At 40.7% G+C, this 14,017-nt stretch overlaps 1 protein-coding gene across 6 annotated transcripts in view; it reads right to left on the reverse strand.

Moving 5' to 3' along the window:
- Positions 1-14,017, reverse strand: part of tsc2 (TSC complex subunit 2) — a 136,528-nt gene that overhangs the window by 77,740 nt on the left and 44,771 nt on the right. For all 6 annotated transcript variants that reach the window (XM_072269069.1, XM_072269068.1, XM_072269066.1 and 3 more), the window contains 2 exons: positions 10,387-10,522; positions 7,062-7,184 (listed from right to left, as the gene is read on the reverse strand). In XM_072269069.1, coding sequence (XP_072125170.1) covers positions 7,062-7,184; positions 10,387-10,522 — 259 coding nt within the window. The remainder of the gene's footprint in view (positions 1-7,061; positions 7,185-10,386; positions 10,523-14,017) is intronic.

The following is a 14,017-nucleotide window of genomic DNA, read 5'->3' on the forward strand; positions in this document are numbered from 1 at the left end:
TTGACAGATTAGGGCATCACAGTAGCGCAGCATGTTAGCGCAACGCTATTACAACTCAGGGTGGAGTTCAGAGTTCAATTCCAGCAGCATCCATAAAGAGTTTGTACATTCGCCTTGTGATCATGTGGGTTTCCTCCAGGTGCTCCAGTTTCCTCCCACAGTCCAAAGACATACCGGTTAGGAGGTTAATTGGTCATTCTAAATTTACCTGTGATTTGGTAGGGTTAAATGAGTGGGTTGCTGGGCTACATGGCTCACTGGGCCAGAAGACCCTGTTCTGCACTGCATCTCTACACAAGGATGGAAACTGGAGGCCAAAGGTGGCCTGTACTGGGTTTGGAAGACTATGCAAGTGGGAAGGAGGAAAGGGGCTTGTTTTGGTGTTGGTGCTTGGGTGGTATTAGAATGTGTGGCAACACTTGTCAGCTGCCTACAGCACATCCCTAGGCTATGTTGGTTGTTAATGCAAACACATTTCCCTGTATGTTGATTTACATGTGATAAATAAATTAATGAATCTGGATTGCAGATTTCACTCCCTGGTGGAGATTAGTGAAATCAAATGGGATTAAGTAACAAACTGGAAAGATTCATGGTTACTGTAACTACATTTTTCTTTAAGCTCCATATTACTTCAATTAACTGAGTTAAATTTCCCAGCTGATGTAGTAGAATGCATACTAACAGCTCCAGCCTCAAGACCAGTGGTTCTCAAGTGGGCCATATGGTGCCCCAGGGGGCCATGCCAGATTACATAGGAACAAGTTTAAAAAAAACAAGAAACTGGGGGTCACAGGAGTTTCTGAATGGGCCATGACAGGTTTACTGTTTTAATGAATCACTAAAATATATAAACAAAATGAATGTATAACTTAATTGGAACACTGAATGAAATTAATGTGAAAATATGCTAGATGATACAAATCACAGTTTAGCACGTGTGAAGGGGTGGGGGTGCGGAACATCAATCATCATCTCTGCTCCAACCTGACCATTCACATCCACTGAGCCCCACTCCACATTCACTGCAAATCACAAACTGCAAATTGGGCAGGGGCCGTCTGGAGCAAGGCATCAGTGAGTATGCAGCACGAGGCTGGTTCTGACGGCCCTCCACTGACCCATGTGTGTTATAATACTTATAAAACGTGACATACAGGCTACAGTTAGTGCAATGGGGTCGTCTGACAGAAACTGCTAAACTGCAGAAAGGTGCCAATGAGTGAAGTCTACCACTGCATCACTCCCTTCCATCAGGGGGTCCCAACCTGGGGTCAACAGACCCCTCAGTTGTTGGTAAAGATCCATGGCATAATAAAGGTTGGGAAGCCCAGATCTACCACAACAACTTCCATCAAATCCCTGATACTTCTATCTTGAAAGGAAGTTCACCTTACTTTTCTTGGCGAGTACAAGCTCTTTATTGCCTCATAGAATTTGCATATAATAGCTTTTTATAACACATCTGCCGGAAAAAACTACTGACTTTTTAAAACTGACGCAAGGAATTCACTGCAGCCATATATTTCAAAGTTTATCAATAGTCTGTTTCATTCTCACCATCTCCTTTTGTGGGAATGTTTAGATTGTATTGTATTAATTTTATAACAAAATAATATATAAAATTTTATAATACCATTTATTCTGATACAAGTTCAAATATAATTTCTTCAGAATAGCTTTAAAATCTAGTGCAAACATTATACATCATAGCAATTCATTACTTTATTATACACTATGTAATTTCAGTTTAAACTTCTGTATTATTGAGAAATGAAGTGAACAAGAACAGTCATAAGAAAACTACACTACTTAAATAAAGCAGCATTATTATTTAATTTAAATAGAATTCAGGTGCTCATGATGTTTTGAAGTTCCAGAAACATCACTGACCTCTATCTGCATAACTGCCCTCTACAAAGTAATTTCATATTGTGAATGGATATTTACGAGGTTGGAGCAGAAAAACCCTGTGCCACTGTATTAACTTGAGCTACAATGAACACTACATGTTCCTATTAGGACACCCTCCTCTTGTAAGCTTAAACATGTAGGATTTCTAACTGAACTATCTCAAGCCCTAGCTCAATGTCAGGTTCAATGCAACATTCCTCATCGACTATCAATCAGTGAAAATGTAATCAGGCAAATAATCTAATGAAGGCAATGGATCAAACCAAATTTCACCAAAAAAAGTGATTTTATGCTCCATACAGTTGACATTCACTATAAATTTACATAAAAACTAAATACAACAGATTTTAAAATAATAAGTTTGCATTCACATAAGCTTTGACAATTCATTCTGTATAGTACTCTTTTCCAAGAAAAAATATCACTTAAAGGAATGTTCTTTTGCATAAGTTAACCTTTGTATTTCAGTTACTACAGTGATTATGTCATATCTATGTGTTCTTTAAATAATGTCATGTGGAACCAATAGCCAATTGCTATCATGTTTCAAGTTTTTTTTAAAAAAGGTTCATAGTAAATCCACAATTCTTACATTCATCTATTTCTGCTTTTTGATTACCTTCCACCAATCACACTACAAAAGAATCTGCTGAGAAACCAGATGCATGTCCTACTGAGCTAAACCACACCCCAGAATGCCACTTCCAAAAGAGACAACCTTCGTAAATGTCAAGAGAGGTGTTTATTCGTTCCCACTCTCTCCTCAGTTTGCTGACTAATGGGCAGGTGTACTGTGAAAGAGTAAATTCTGAGACCCTATTCCTCTGTTCCATAGAATAGTTAGAAAACTAACATCCATCAAAAAATGTGAAATGTTTGACCTACATTGACCTACAAATATGTGAGACTTACTTTGACCAGTTTCCACCTTGGTTTCGTTTCAGATTATTAAGAAAAAAAAATAATACAGTGCAATCAAACGACAGTTGTCAGAGTTACCTTATTATCATAAAACTAGAAGTGGCTGTTTGCACAATGGTCAATCCCATCTGCAGCTCCTCAGCAAACAAAGCAGCTCATGCCTGATTACAGCAAGAATTAAACATAAAGGCACGATCTTTCAAGTAACAGTCACATCACAAAAGTGCCAGCAATGATCCTCTTCCAACAATCTACCTCTGATAATCTGTGCTGAGACCCTCACCATCAATGTTCAGCAGAAGTTCATGATTGACTAGAAACTCAGTTGGATTAGTCACACAAACAATGTGGCTGAAACAAGTCACAGAATGGGCATTCTGTAGCAAGTGACTTAACTCTTGACACCAAAAATATCAACAATGAGAAAGAATACTTTCCAATAGCTTGGATAAGTGGTGCTCGTTCAAAAATTTTGGAAGATTCAGGAAGCAGCCCACATGATCGGCACCCTACTATAGATCCTAAAAATCCATTGCCTCCATACTGGTACGCAGTAGGGGTAATGTGTACCATCTACAAAATGGACTCCAGTTGCTCACACTGCTCCAACAGCACTTCCCAAATTTGCTGCCTCCACCACACAAAAAATATGACAGCTGATGAGTAAGAACACAACCACCCTAAAAAGTTGTTCTCCAAGTTATATGCCATCACGACTTGGATATATATTGACAGTCCTTCATTAATGTTGAAACTTATTTCTCAAGAGCCTTGTGGGAACACCTTCACCAGAAGGACTGCAGTAATTCAAAAAGTGGTTCACTGCCACCTGCACAAATGCCCAGCTTGTATCTTGAAAATGAATAAAAATTATCCAATGTCACAAACCACACATATTTAAAAAAGTAAATAAAACCATAAGACATAGGAGCAGAATTAGGCTGTTCAGCCCATCAAATCTACTCCACCATTGCATCATGGCTGATTTATTATCCCTCTCAACCTTCTCCCCCACAACCCTTGACGTCCTCAGTAATCAGCAACTTACCAACCTCCATTTTAAATATACCTAATGACTTGGCTTCCACAGCCATCTCTAGTAATGAATTCCACAGATTCACCACCCTCTAGCTAAAGAAAATCCTCATCTGTTCTAAAGAGACTGTTATATTCTGAGGCTGTGCCCTTTTGTCCTAGACTCCACCACTAGAGGCAACATCCTCTCCACATCCACTCTGTCTAAGCTTTTCAATAGATTTCAATGAGATCTCCCCTCAGTTTTCTAATTTCCAGTAAGTACAGGTCCAGAGCTATCAAATGCTCCTCATACATTAACACGTTCAATTCTGAGATCATTCTCATGACCCTCTTCAATGCCAGCTCAAGCTTCCTTAGAAAAGGGGCCCCAAAACTGCTCATAATATTCTAATGCCCGAAAAGCTCAACATTACATCCTTGCTTTTATATTCTAGTCCTTTTGAAATGAATACCAACGTTGCATTTATTTGCCTTCGTTACCAATGGCTCAACAGGAAAGCTAACCTTTGGAGAATCCTGCACAAGGACTCCCAAGTGCTTTTGCACTTCTGATTTCTGAATTTGCTCCCTGTTTAGAAAAGAGCCTACACCTTCATTTCTTCTAGCGAAGTGCATGACCATACACTTCCCTGCACTATACTCCATCTGCCACTTTTTCAATTCTTCTAATCTGTCTAATCTAATTCTGCTGCAGACTCCCTGCTTCCTCAACACGACCTGCCTCTCCATCCATCTTTGTATCATCCACAAACTTCGCCACAAGGCCACCAATTTCATCATTCAAATCATTGATATATATCATGAAAAGATGTGGTCCCAACATCCACCCCTGAGAAATGCTAGTCGCTTCCAGCCATCCAGAATAGGCCCCCTTTATTCCTACTCTATGGCCTCTGACAGTCAGCCAATCTTCTATCCATGCTAGTAACTTTCTTATAATTCCAAGGGCTCATATCTTGTTTAGCAGCCTCCTTCATCAGGATGAAGGGTCTCGGCCCAAAACGTTGACTGTACCTCTTCCTATAGATGCTGCCTGGCCTGCTGCATTCACCAGCATTTTTTGTGCGTTGCTTGAATTTCCAGCATCTGCAGATTTCCTCGTGCTTACAAAAGACGAAACTAGTTTTGAAAAAGTTAAACAATTTCCCGGAAATCAAAATTCCGTTGGAAAATTTAATGGCTTAAGCAACTGATGGTGCTGCTTCGATGGTTGGACGATAGAGGATTATTGCTTATTTTTTAAAATGTTGTACCTGACTGACAATGTTTTTGTATACATTGTCATCCACCACTTGGTTGCAAAATAATTAGGAGGACGTTTGCACGACACCCTTGCTGCTGTAATAATGCCGTCAACAACAAATCAAATGCACTTCATAATTGTCTATTGAGACAACTGTAACAAAAAATATTTTAAACAGCTACTAATGCATAAGCAGGTCCAATAGTTATCAGAAGGTAACTGTTGTCATTTTATTGTACTTCTGGGACAGTCTTGCCGCAGCATTTCTAAGTGACAAGCAGCTTGGAGAACAAATTGTTACTACCAAGTTTGACATTTCATCCATCAGATACACACTATCTTGAAAACTGAATTTATTATACCGTTACAAGGATAAAAACTGCAATCGCACATCATGCAAAAAGGCAATCACCACTTCCCTTAAAAAACTCAAACTTTTCAGCAGCAGTATTGAACGTCAAGAGTTTGTGCAATTTCCTTCGCTGGCCACTCTTAAAATGGGAGTGTAAGATGATGATCTGATTATATACCTTGATCATTTGAAACAACTGCACACTGATATGGAATTTCCATTCAGAGGCCTGCTGGAGGTGCATATTCCAGATTGGGTGGTGGATTCATTTGGGGTAATGTGAATGATGTTGATACCACATTGCAAAAATGCCTTATTGAGCTTCAGTGTGATATAACACCTCAAGCAAAATTCAAATGCAACAGCAAGCAAAATTGCTGGATAACAAGGGATATTCAGAATAAGTTTCCACAGCCCCGGGAGAAAGCAAAGTTGTTTTTAAATTGGATTTCCCACCTCTTATTTAGTTGTGCTCCTCACCTGATATCAAAAGCTTGTAACCATCTTGAAATTGTGAAAACAGGTGATCTTCAATTACCCTTAACCTAGTTGCAACCAGTGGCCAAGTGGTGAAGGGATTTGACTAGCGATCTGAAAGTCGTGAGTTCGAGCCCCAGCCGAGGCAACGTGTTGTGCCTTTGAGCAAGGCACTTAATCACACATTGCTCTGTGACGACACTGGTGCCAAGCTGTATGGGTCCTAATGCTCTTCTCTTGGACAACATCAGTGTCGTGGAGAGGGGAGACTTGCAGCATGGGCAACTGCTGGTCTTCCATACAACCTTGCCCAGGCCTGTGCCCTGGAGTGTGAAGACTTCCAGGCGCAGATCCATGGTCTCGCAAGACTAACGGACGCCTTTAAGATGAAACCAGATAGTCAAAAACTCACTGGTTTATATCACTCACAAAGATCTCACTAAATACCCAAAATAACAATATTAAACACTTTTTCCATTGCTGGTTGGAAGAATATTACAAGTTTCCTATTCAGAGCTTTGAAATGGTTTTATTTTTCATATACTCCTATAACATTATATTTAACATTTAATAATACCCAACCAGTTAAAACAAATATTGACTGGATATTACAATAATTAGTACAGTTGACAAAAATATTTAGCAACTAATGGAGAATAGTTGCTAAAGAGAGATTATGGTGGGTGCAGGCCACAGAGGCAAGTGAAGTCATAGTGGGCCACGAGCAGAAAAAGGTTGAGAACCACTGCTCTAGATTACCATTCCCATAATTTAACCAACAAACAATCTGCTACAAGAACTCAGAGGATCAAGCAGCATCTGCAGGAGGAAAGAAACTATTGATGTTTTGGATCCTGATGCAGGGCTTCTTATTTACAAACCAAAGACCCCTGCAGGAAAGAGCTGTCATTAATACATCCTCCTTTCTAAATCAAAAGCCACTAAGATGCTGCTATCTACCATTCACACTGCTGTGTATACTGGGCATAATTACACGACGACTATGGACACTTGTGGAATCCCAGCCAAAATTTTTTTTTTTTTTTTTTTTTTTTTTTTTTTATAAGATGAAAGATATATTAGTATTACTTAGATAAGTTTCTATTGAAACATTACCATGGTACAGAGAGCAGAGCAGAGCTGATCCATGCTGCAAGGAGAGGTCAGTATCAGTCCCTTGTACCTCAGCAATTCTGGTAGCTTATCTAACACTAGTTTCAGCACGGTCCAGTCCGTCTCCTTTACAGGGAGAGAAAAAAGTGCATAATGAATGGGGGAGAAGTATTACTGTTCACAGACATATTGACATACATGCATTTCAATCATCCAACTATTTGATTTGCTTTCTCCAACAACCTCAAGGAAACATTGCGCTAAAACTCATTAGATGGCAGCTTCACCAACTTCAAGAGACTTTAGTAGAGGTTCAACATTATTATAAAGATGCTTTACTAGAGAGTAGTTTCTTCATGACGGAAATTTATATTCCTTGAACATGGTGTACAAGTACAAGGAAAACTAGTATTGATTGAATATAGCACAGTATTACTATGAGAGCCTAGTGGATTCACATACTCAAAATCAAAAGCAAAGTAGAGTCTATTGTGTTGTATAATTTGTTTTTCTTGTGAATCTGGTGCTACGTTCCTGTGATGTTGCTGCAAGTAAGTTCCTGCCCCCCCACCCCCATACATCTGTGCATACATATGCAAGTAGAGTCTTTGAAAATGAGCCCATGGGTTGTGGAATCATTTCAGAGTTGGGGTGGTTCAGGAGGCTGATGGTTGAAGGTAGTAACTGTTTCTGAAACTAGAGCGTGGGACCAAAGGCTCCTGTACCTCCTTCCTGATGGCAGCAGCGAGAAGAGATCATGACCTGGAAGGTGGGGACTATGATGGACAGCCTAGTGGATTGTCACACACATAGGTACAATGAAAAATTTACTTCCAGCGGCATCACAGGGACATAGCATCAGACACACAACATTCAAAAGGAAAACAAAATCATACTTTTTTCTCTTTACAAGGAGGAAAACAATTCGAATAAAAGAAATCAAAGTTAACTGCAATGCAGTGAACATTGTGCTCTTATATCAAGGTAGAGATCAAGGTTGTACAAGTTGATTCAAGTACTTGTACAAGTGGTTGAAGGGAAGTAGATTTTGAACCTGGTGGTGTGGATCCTATTCTTCCTGCGCAATCTGAAGGGAATCTGATCAATAGCAGGTGCTTGGGAAGGGGGAGCGTTAACTAGTTAAGAAAGCAAGTGAGTGGCCTATTGGCAACTAGTCCCAGACAACATGGGATGAGTTTCTACATGGAACTACTTTTAATAAAAGTAAAACCTGTCCACAGCCAACATGAATCCAACTATAATCGTAAACATAATAAATCTCAAAGGTGCACTCATATGCGGTTATATAACAAATCATCCTGGCCTGCTAAGGACTAAACAGGAATTTGAGAATCCAGGGCCAAAGATTACAGGCCCAGAGGCAACATGTGCATGTGTGTTTTGCTTTGTTGCTGCTTCTGCTTGTGTTGCCCTGCTGAGGATTGCAGGCATGCTATGTTGGTGCTGGAATGCATGGTGACACTTCCAGGCTGCCCCCAGTACATCCTTGGGTGTGTTGGTTGTTAAAAGCAAATGACACCTTTCACTCTATGTTTTAATGCATGCATGATAAATCATTTGAAACTGAACCAGCACAGACAAAAGAAAATCTGCAGATGCTGGAAATCCAAGCAATACACACAAAATGCTAGAGGAACTCAGCAGGTCAGGCAGCAACTATGGAAAAGAGTACAGTTGACATTTTGGGCCAAAAATCTTCAGCAGGACTAGAGAAAAGAAAGCTGAGGAGTAGATTTAAGAGCGGAGGGGAGGGGAGAGAGAAACACAAGGTGATAGGTGAAACCTGAAGAGGGAGAGATGAAGTAGAGAGCTGCGAAGTTGATTGGTGAAAAAGATACAGGGCTGGAGAAGGGAGGAGTCTGATAGGTGCGGATAGAAGGTTATGGAAGAAAGAAAAGGGGGGTGGAGCACCAGAGGAAGGCAATGGGTGTGCAAGGAGATAAGATGACAGAGGAAAAAGGGGATGGGAAATGGTGAGGGGGGTCTTTACCAGAAGTTCTATGTTCATGCCTTCAAGTTGGAGGTTACCCAGACAGAATACAAGGTGTTGCTCCTCTAACCAGAGTGTTGCCTCATCAAAATAGTGGGAATGGTCGTCCATGGACTGACATGTCAGAATGGAAATGGGAAGTAGAATTAAAATGGGTAGTCACTGGGAGACTCTGCTTTTCCAAGTGGATGGAGCATAGGAGCTCAGTGAAGCAGACTCTCAACCTATGCCTTGTCGCACTGATATACAGAAGGCCACACCGGTATACAAACCCAACAGACTCACAGGTGAAGTGTCACCTCATGTGGAAGGACTGTTTGGGGCCCTGAATGGTAGTGAGGGAGGTGGTGTGGGGGCAGGTGTAGCACTTGTTCTTCTTGCAAGTATAAGTGCCAGGAGGGAGATCAGTGGGGAAGGATGAACGGACAAAGGAGTCACGTGGGGAGCGATCCCTGTGGAAAACACAAAGTGGTGGGTGAAGGGGGGGGGGGGGAAAGAGGAGAGAAAGATGTAAACAAAGTGACACCCTCCCAACTGTTTTATTAGAACATGTAGATAGCCATACATAGACAAACTACAGAAAATCTGCAGATAATGGAAATCCAAGCAAAACACAAAATCTGGGAAAACTCAGGAGGCCAGGCAGCATCTATGGAAAAAGATTACAGCTGATGTTTTGGGCCATTCTGCTGAAGGGTCTCAGCCTGAAATGTCGACTGTACTCTTTTCCACAGGTACAGATGCTGCCTGGCCTGCTAAGTTCCTCCAGCATTTTGTGTGCGTTGCATAGACAGAGATAGTCTAGTCTTGTTGGACTTTGGTTGGGTTGCTATGCTCTCCAAAAGGACTTAAACTGCTCAGAACACTTACCAATGCTGGAACAGGGAAAAAGGAGTGAGTTCAATGAAGGATGCACTGGGACAAGGTAAAGAGCATAGAGGAAGTCTGAAGTGTGGCGGACTGCAGCAGTCTAAATATGACAGTATAAACGCTTCACCATTTTAGGCACACTGGAGACAATGCCTCCACTTGGTGATAGCGAACTGCTGACTAGAAGCTCCAGCCTCAGTCTACAAAACACCAGTAATCTCAGCACCGCATTGCAAGAGCTGCATGGATGTTTGTGGACTGAGGGGGTCAATGTCCAGCGCAGGGCAAGCCTTTGATCACACCAATGTAAAAGGAAAAGGAGGTCTTGTCATTTGACTAACTCCTCTCTGTTCTGAAACCATCCTTAAACCTAAAAAAAAAATCCAAAAATTAAATGAACTAAATCTGAGCTGCGACTCAGTAATGAAACCGAATATGAATACTTACATGCTCAAGACACTGGAGAACTGCATTAAAGGCAAGTGAAAAAGGCAAATGACCCAGCCTAATACTGGTACTCTGAGCTGTGGCAGGACTTCCCGCTGGAGGAGAAACTGTACCTTGTCCTTTCTTCTCAGAATCACTGAAACAAAATACAATAAATGAAAAGATGGCATTTTTTTTTAAAATGTACACTTTGTGCATTCCAAATACTAAAGACTGATCAGGTTGAAGTGCCATGTTTCATAAGGCCATAAAACATAACAGTAGAATTCGGCCACTCGGTTTCTAGAGACCGCTCTACCATTCTATCACAGCTGACTTATTATCCCTCGCAACCCCATTTTCTTGCCTTATCCCCATAAACTTTGATGGCCTTAGTAATCAAGAACCTGTTATGATACTTGGGTTATGACCAAAGATAAAATTGGCTGGAGATGCTTAACACTTTAGTGCAAGGAGGTTTGTCAGGTGCATCAAAATAAAACTTAGAAAAACAGCAAAAAGAAAACTGCCAATATTTATCTTTAACTAGGTTCTCTTTATCTAGTTTTAGGATATTTGAAGATCTGATCACATTTTAGGTAATATTTATACGGAAAGAGAAAATTCTACAGGGTTCGCAAAATTTCCAGCACCTCTGTAGATAAGTCACCTGATACACTAGATGGTGTACACCCCAGAGTTCTGAAAGAAGTGGCTGAAGAGATCATGGAGGCATTAGTAATGATCTTTCAAGAATCACAAGATTCTGGAATGCTTCCAGAAGACTGGAAAATTAAAAATGTCACTCCACACTTCAAGAAGGGAGGGAGGTAGAAGAAAGAAAACTATAGACCAGTTAGTCTGACCTCAGTGGTTGAGAAGATGTTAGGGTTGATCATCAAGGATGTGGTCTCAGGATACTTGGAGGCACATGATAAAATAGGTTGTAATCAGCATGGTTTCCTTAAGGGATTTGACTGACAAATCTGTTGGAATTCTTTGATTAAGTAACAAGCAGGATAGACAAAGGAGAATTGGCTGATGTTGTGTACTTGAGCTTGTCAAAGGCCTTTTGAAAATCCAAACTACAAGCCCAATGCATTATAAGAAAAATTCTAGCATGGATAAAGTAGTGGCTGATTGGCAGAAGGCAAAGAGTGGGAATAAAGGGAGCCTTTTCTGGTTGGCTTCCGGTGTTTCACAGTGGTCTATGTTGGGATGATTCTTACACATTATGTCATGATTTGGATGATTGAACTGATGGCTTTGTCGCAAAGTCTGCAGATGGTATGAAGATAAGCAGAGGGGCAGGTAGTTTTGAGGAAGTAGAGGCACTACAGAGGGACTTGGATTGGGAGAACGGGCAAAGATATGGCAGATACAATATAGGGTCGGGAAGCGTATGGTCGTGCACTTTGGTAGAACAAATTAAAGGGTTTACTATTTTCTAAATGGAGAGAAGACTACAAAAATCTGAGGTGCATAGGGACTTGGGAGTCCTTGAGCAAGATTCCCTAAAGGTTAATTTGCAGATTGAATCTGTAGTGAGGAAGGCAAATGCAATTTTAGCATCCAATTCAAGAGGGTTAGAATATAAAAGCAAGGATGCAATGTTGAAATTTTAAAACACTAGTGAGGCCTCACTTGTGGAATTGTGAGCAGTTTGGATCCCTTATCTTAGAAAGAATGTACTGAAACTGGAGAGGATTTAAAGGAGGTTCGGATTTAAAGGAAGTTCACAAACGTGATTGCAGGATTGAATGGTTTGTCGTATGAAGAGCGTTTGATGGCTCTGGGCCTACATTCACAGGTATTTAGAAGAATGAGGAGTGATCCCATTGAAACCTATCAAAATGGTGAAAGGCCTTGATAGAGTGGACGTGGAGAGGATGTTTCCTATGGTGGAGTCCAAAGATCACAGACTCAGAATAGAGGAGCGTCCTTTTAGAATGGACACGAAAAGGAATTTCTTTAGCCAGGGAGTACTGAATCTGTGGAATTCTTTGCCACAGGCAGCTATGGAGGACATCTTTAGAATGAGAATCGAAATCAGGTTATTATCGCTGACTTTGAGGCACTGCTCCTTGAAGGTGTCTTTCAGTCCTGTGCAGTAGCCCCCAACCCCCATACCAGACAGTGATGTAGCCTGTCAGAATGCTCTCCATGGTACATCTATAGAAGTTTGTGTTTACTTGACAAACCAAATCTCTTCAATTCCTAATGAAATATAGCCACTGTCTTGCCTTCTTTAGCTGCATTGTTATGTTGGGATCAGGTTAGATCTTCAGAAATCTTGACACCCAGGAATTTGAAATTGCTCACTTTCTCCACTTCCGATCCTTCTAAGAGGACTGGTTCGTCTTCCCTCATCTTACTCTTCCTGGAGTCCACAATCAACTCTTTTGTCTTACTGATATTGAATGTAAGGTTGTTGATGCAACACCACTCAACTAGCTGGTATATCTCACTCCAGTGTGCCCTCTCATCCCATCTGAGATTCTACCAACAATGGCTATATCATCTTTGTGTGTGTATATATATATATATATACATACATACATACACACACACACACATACATATACATACAAGACTATTATATATTTAAGACAGAGGTTGATAATCTTGATTGGTCAGGGTATGACGTGATATGAGGAGAAGGCTGAAGATTGTGGACAAGGGGAAATTGGATCATCCATGATGTAATGGCAGAGCAGACTTAATGGGCCAAATAGCCTAATTCTGCTCCTATACCTTGATCTTATAATTCAAGTGGCTCGTAATTTAAATTTTAGAAGCTACCAAAATATTGGTATGACTCTCAAGGGTGAACATCATTTCATTACCCTGAAACACCTGTTTTACCCTCTTTTTAAGGTAAAACTGATTTTTCCATCCAGAAATACCTTCCGCGTCTAAATCAAACCCTTGTAATTGTAGTTGTTTCAGCAGGAGGATAATGGACAATTTTTCATCTTTTTTGAAGTTTAGTGTATTGACCATCCTGTTAAGTGATGAGATGGGAACATTTAATACAGAGCTGCATGCCATCTTCACCAGATTCACCACCCTACAGCTAAAGAAATTCCTCATCTCTGTTCTCAAGGGATGTTTTTGTATTCTGAGGATGCCCCCTCTAGTCCCAGACTCCCCCACTATTAGAAGCATCCTCTTCACATTCACTCTTTCTTGGCCTTTCAATAATCGATGGGTTTCAATGCGATTCTCCCCCACCCCCCCCCCTTCAATTTTCTAAGCTCCAGCGAGTCCAGGCTCAGAGCCAAACACTTCTCATACATTAACCCTTCATCCTTGGGATCATTTTTGTGAACTTCCTCTGGACCTTCTGCACTGTCAACACATCTTTTCTTAGATAAGCTGCCCAAAATTGTTTGCAATACTCCAAGTGTGGTATGACATATGGTTTATAAAGCCTCAACATTACATTCTTGTTTTCATTTTCTAGTCAAGCCTTGTTTCACATCCAATGAGCAAAGTTTAAATCAAAGGTGTTATTTATTTATTTTAAAGAGATGCAGCACAGCCTTCCAGCCCAAGTCTATGCTGCCCAATTACACCTATGCAACTAATTAATCTACGAAGCCATGTATTTGGAACATGGGAGGAAACTAGAGCACCCGGAGAAAACCCA

Source organism: Mobula birostris, chromosome 9 (assembly GCF_030028105.1).
Source record: "Mobula birostris isolate sMobBir1 chromosome 9, sMobBir1.hap1, whole genome shotgun sequence".
NCBI lineage: Eukaryota > Metazoa > Chordata > Chondrichthyes > Myliobatiformes > Myliobatidae > Mobula > Mobula birostris.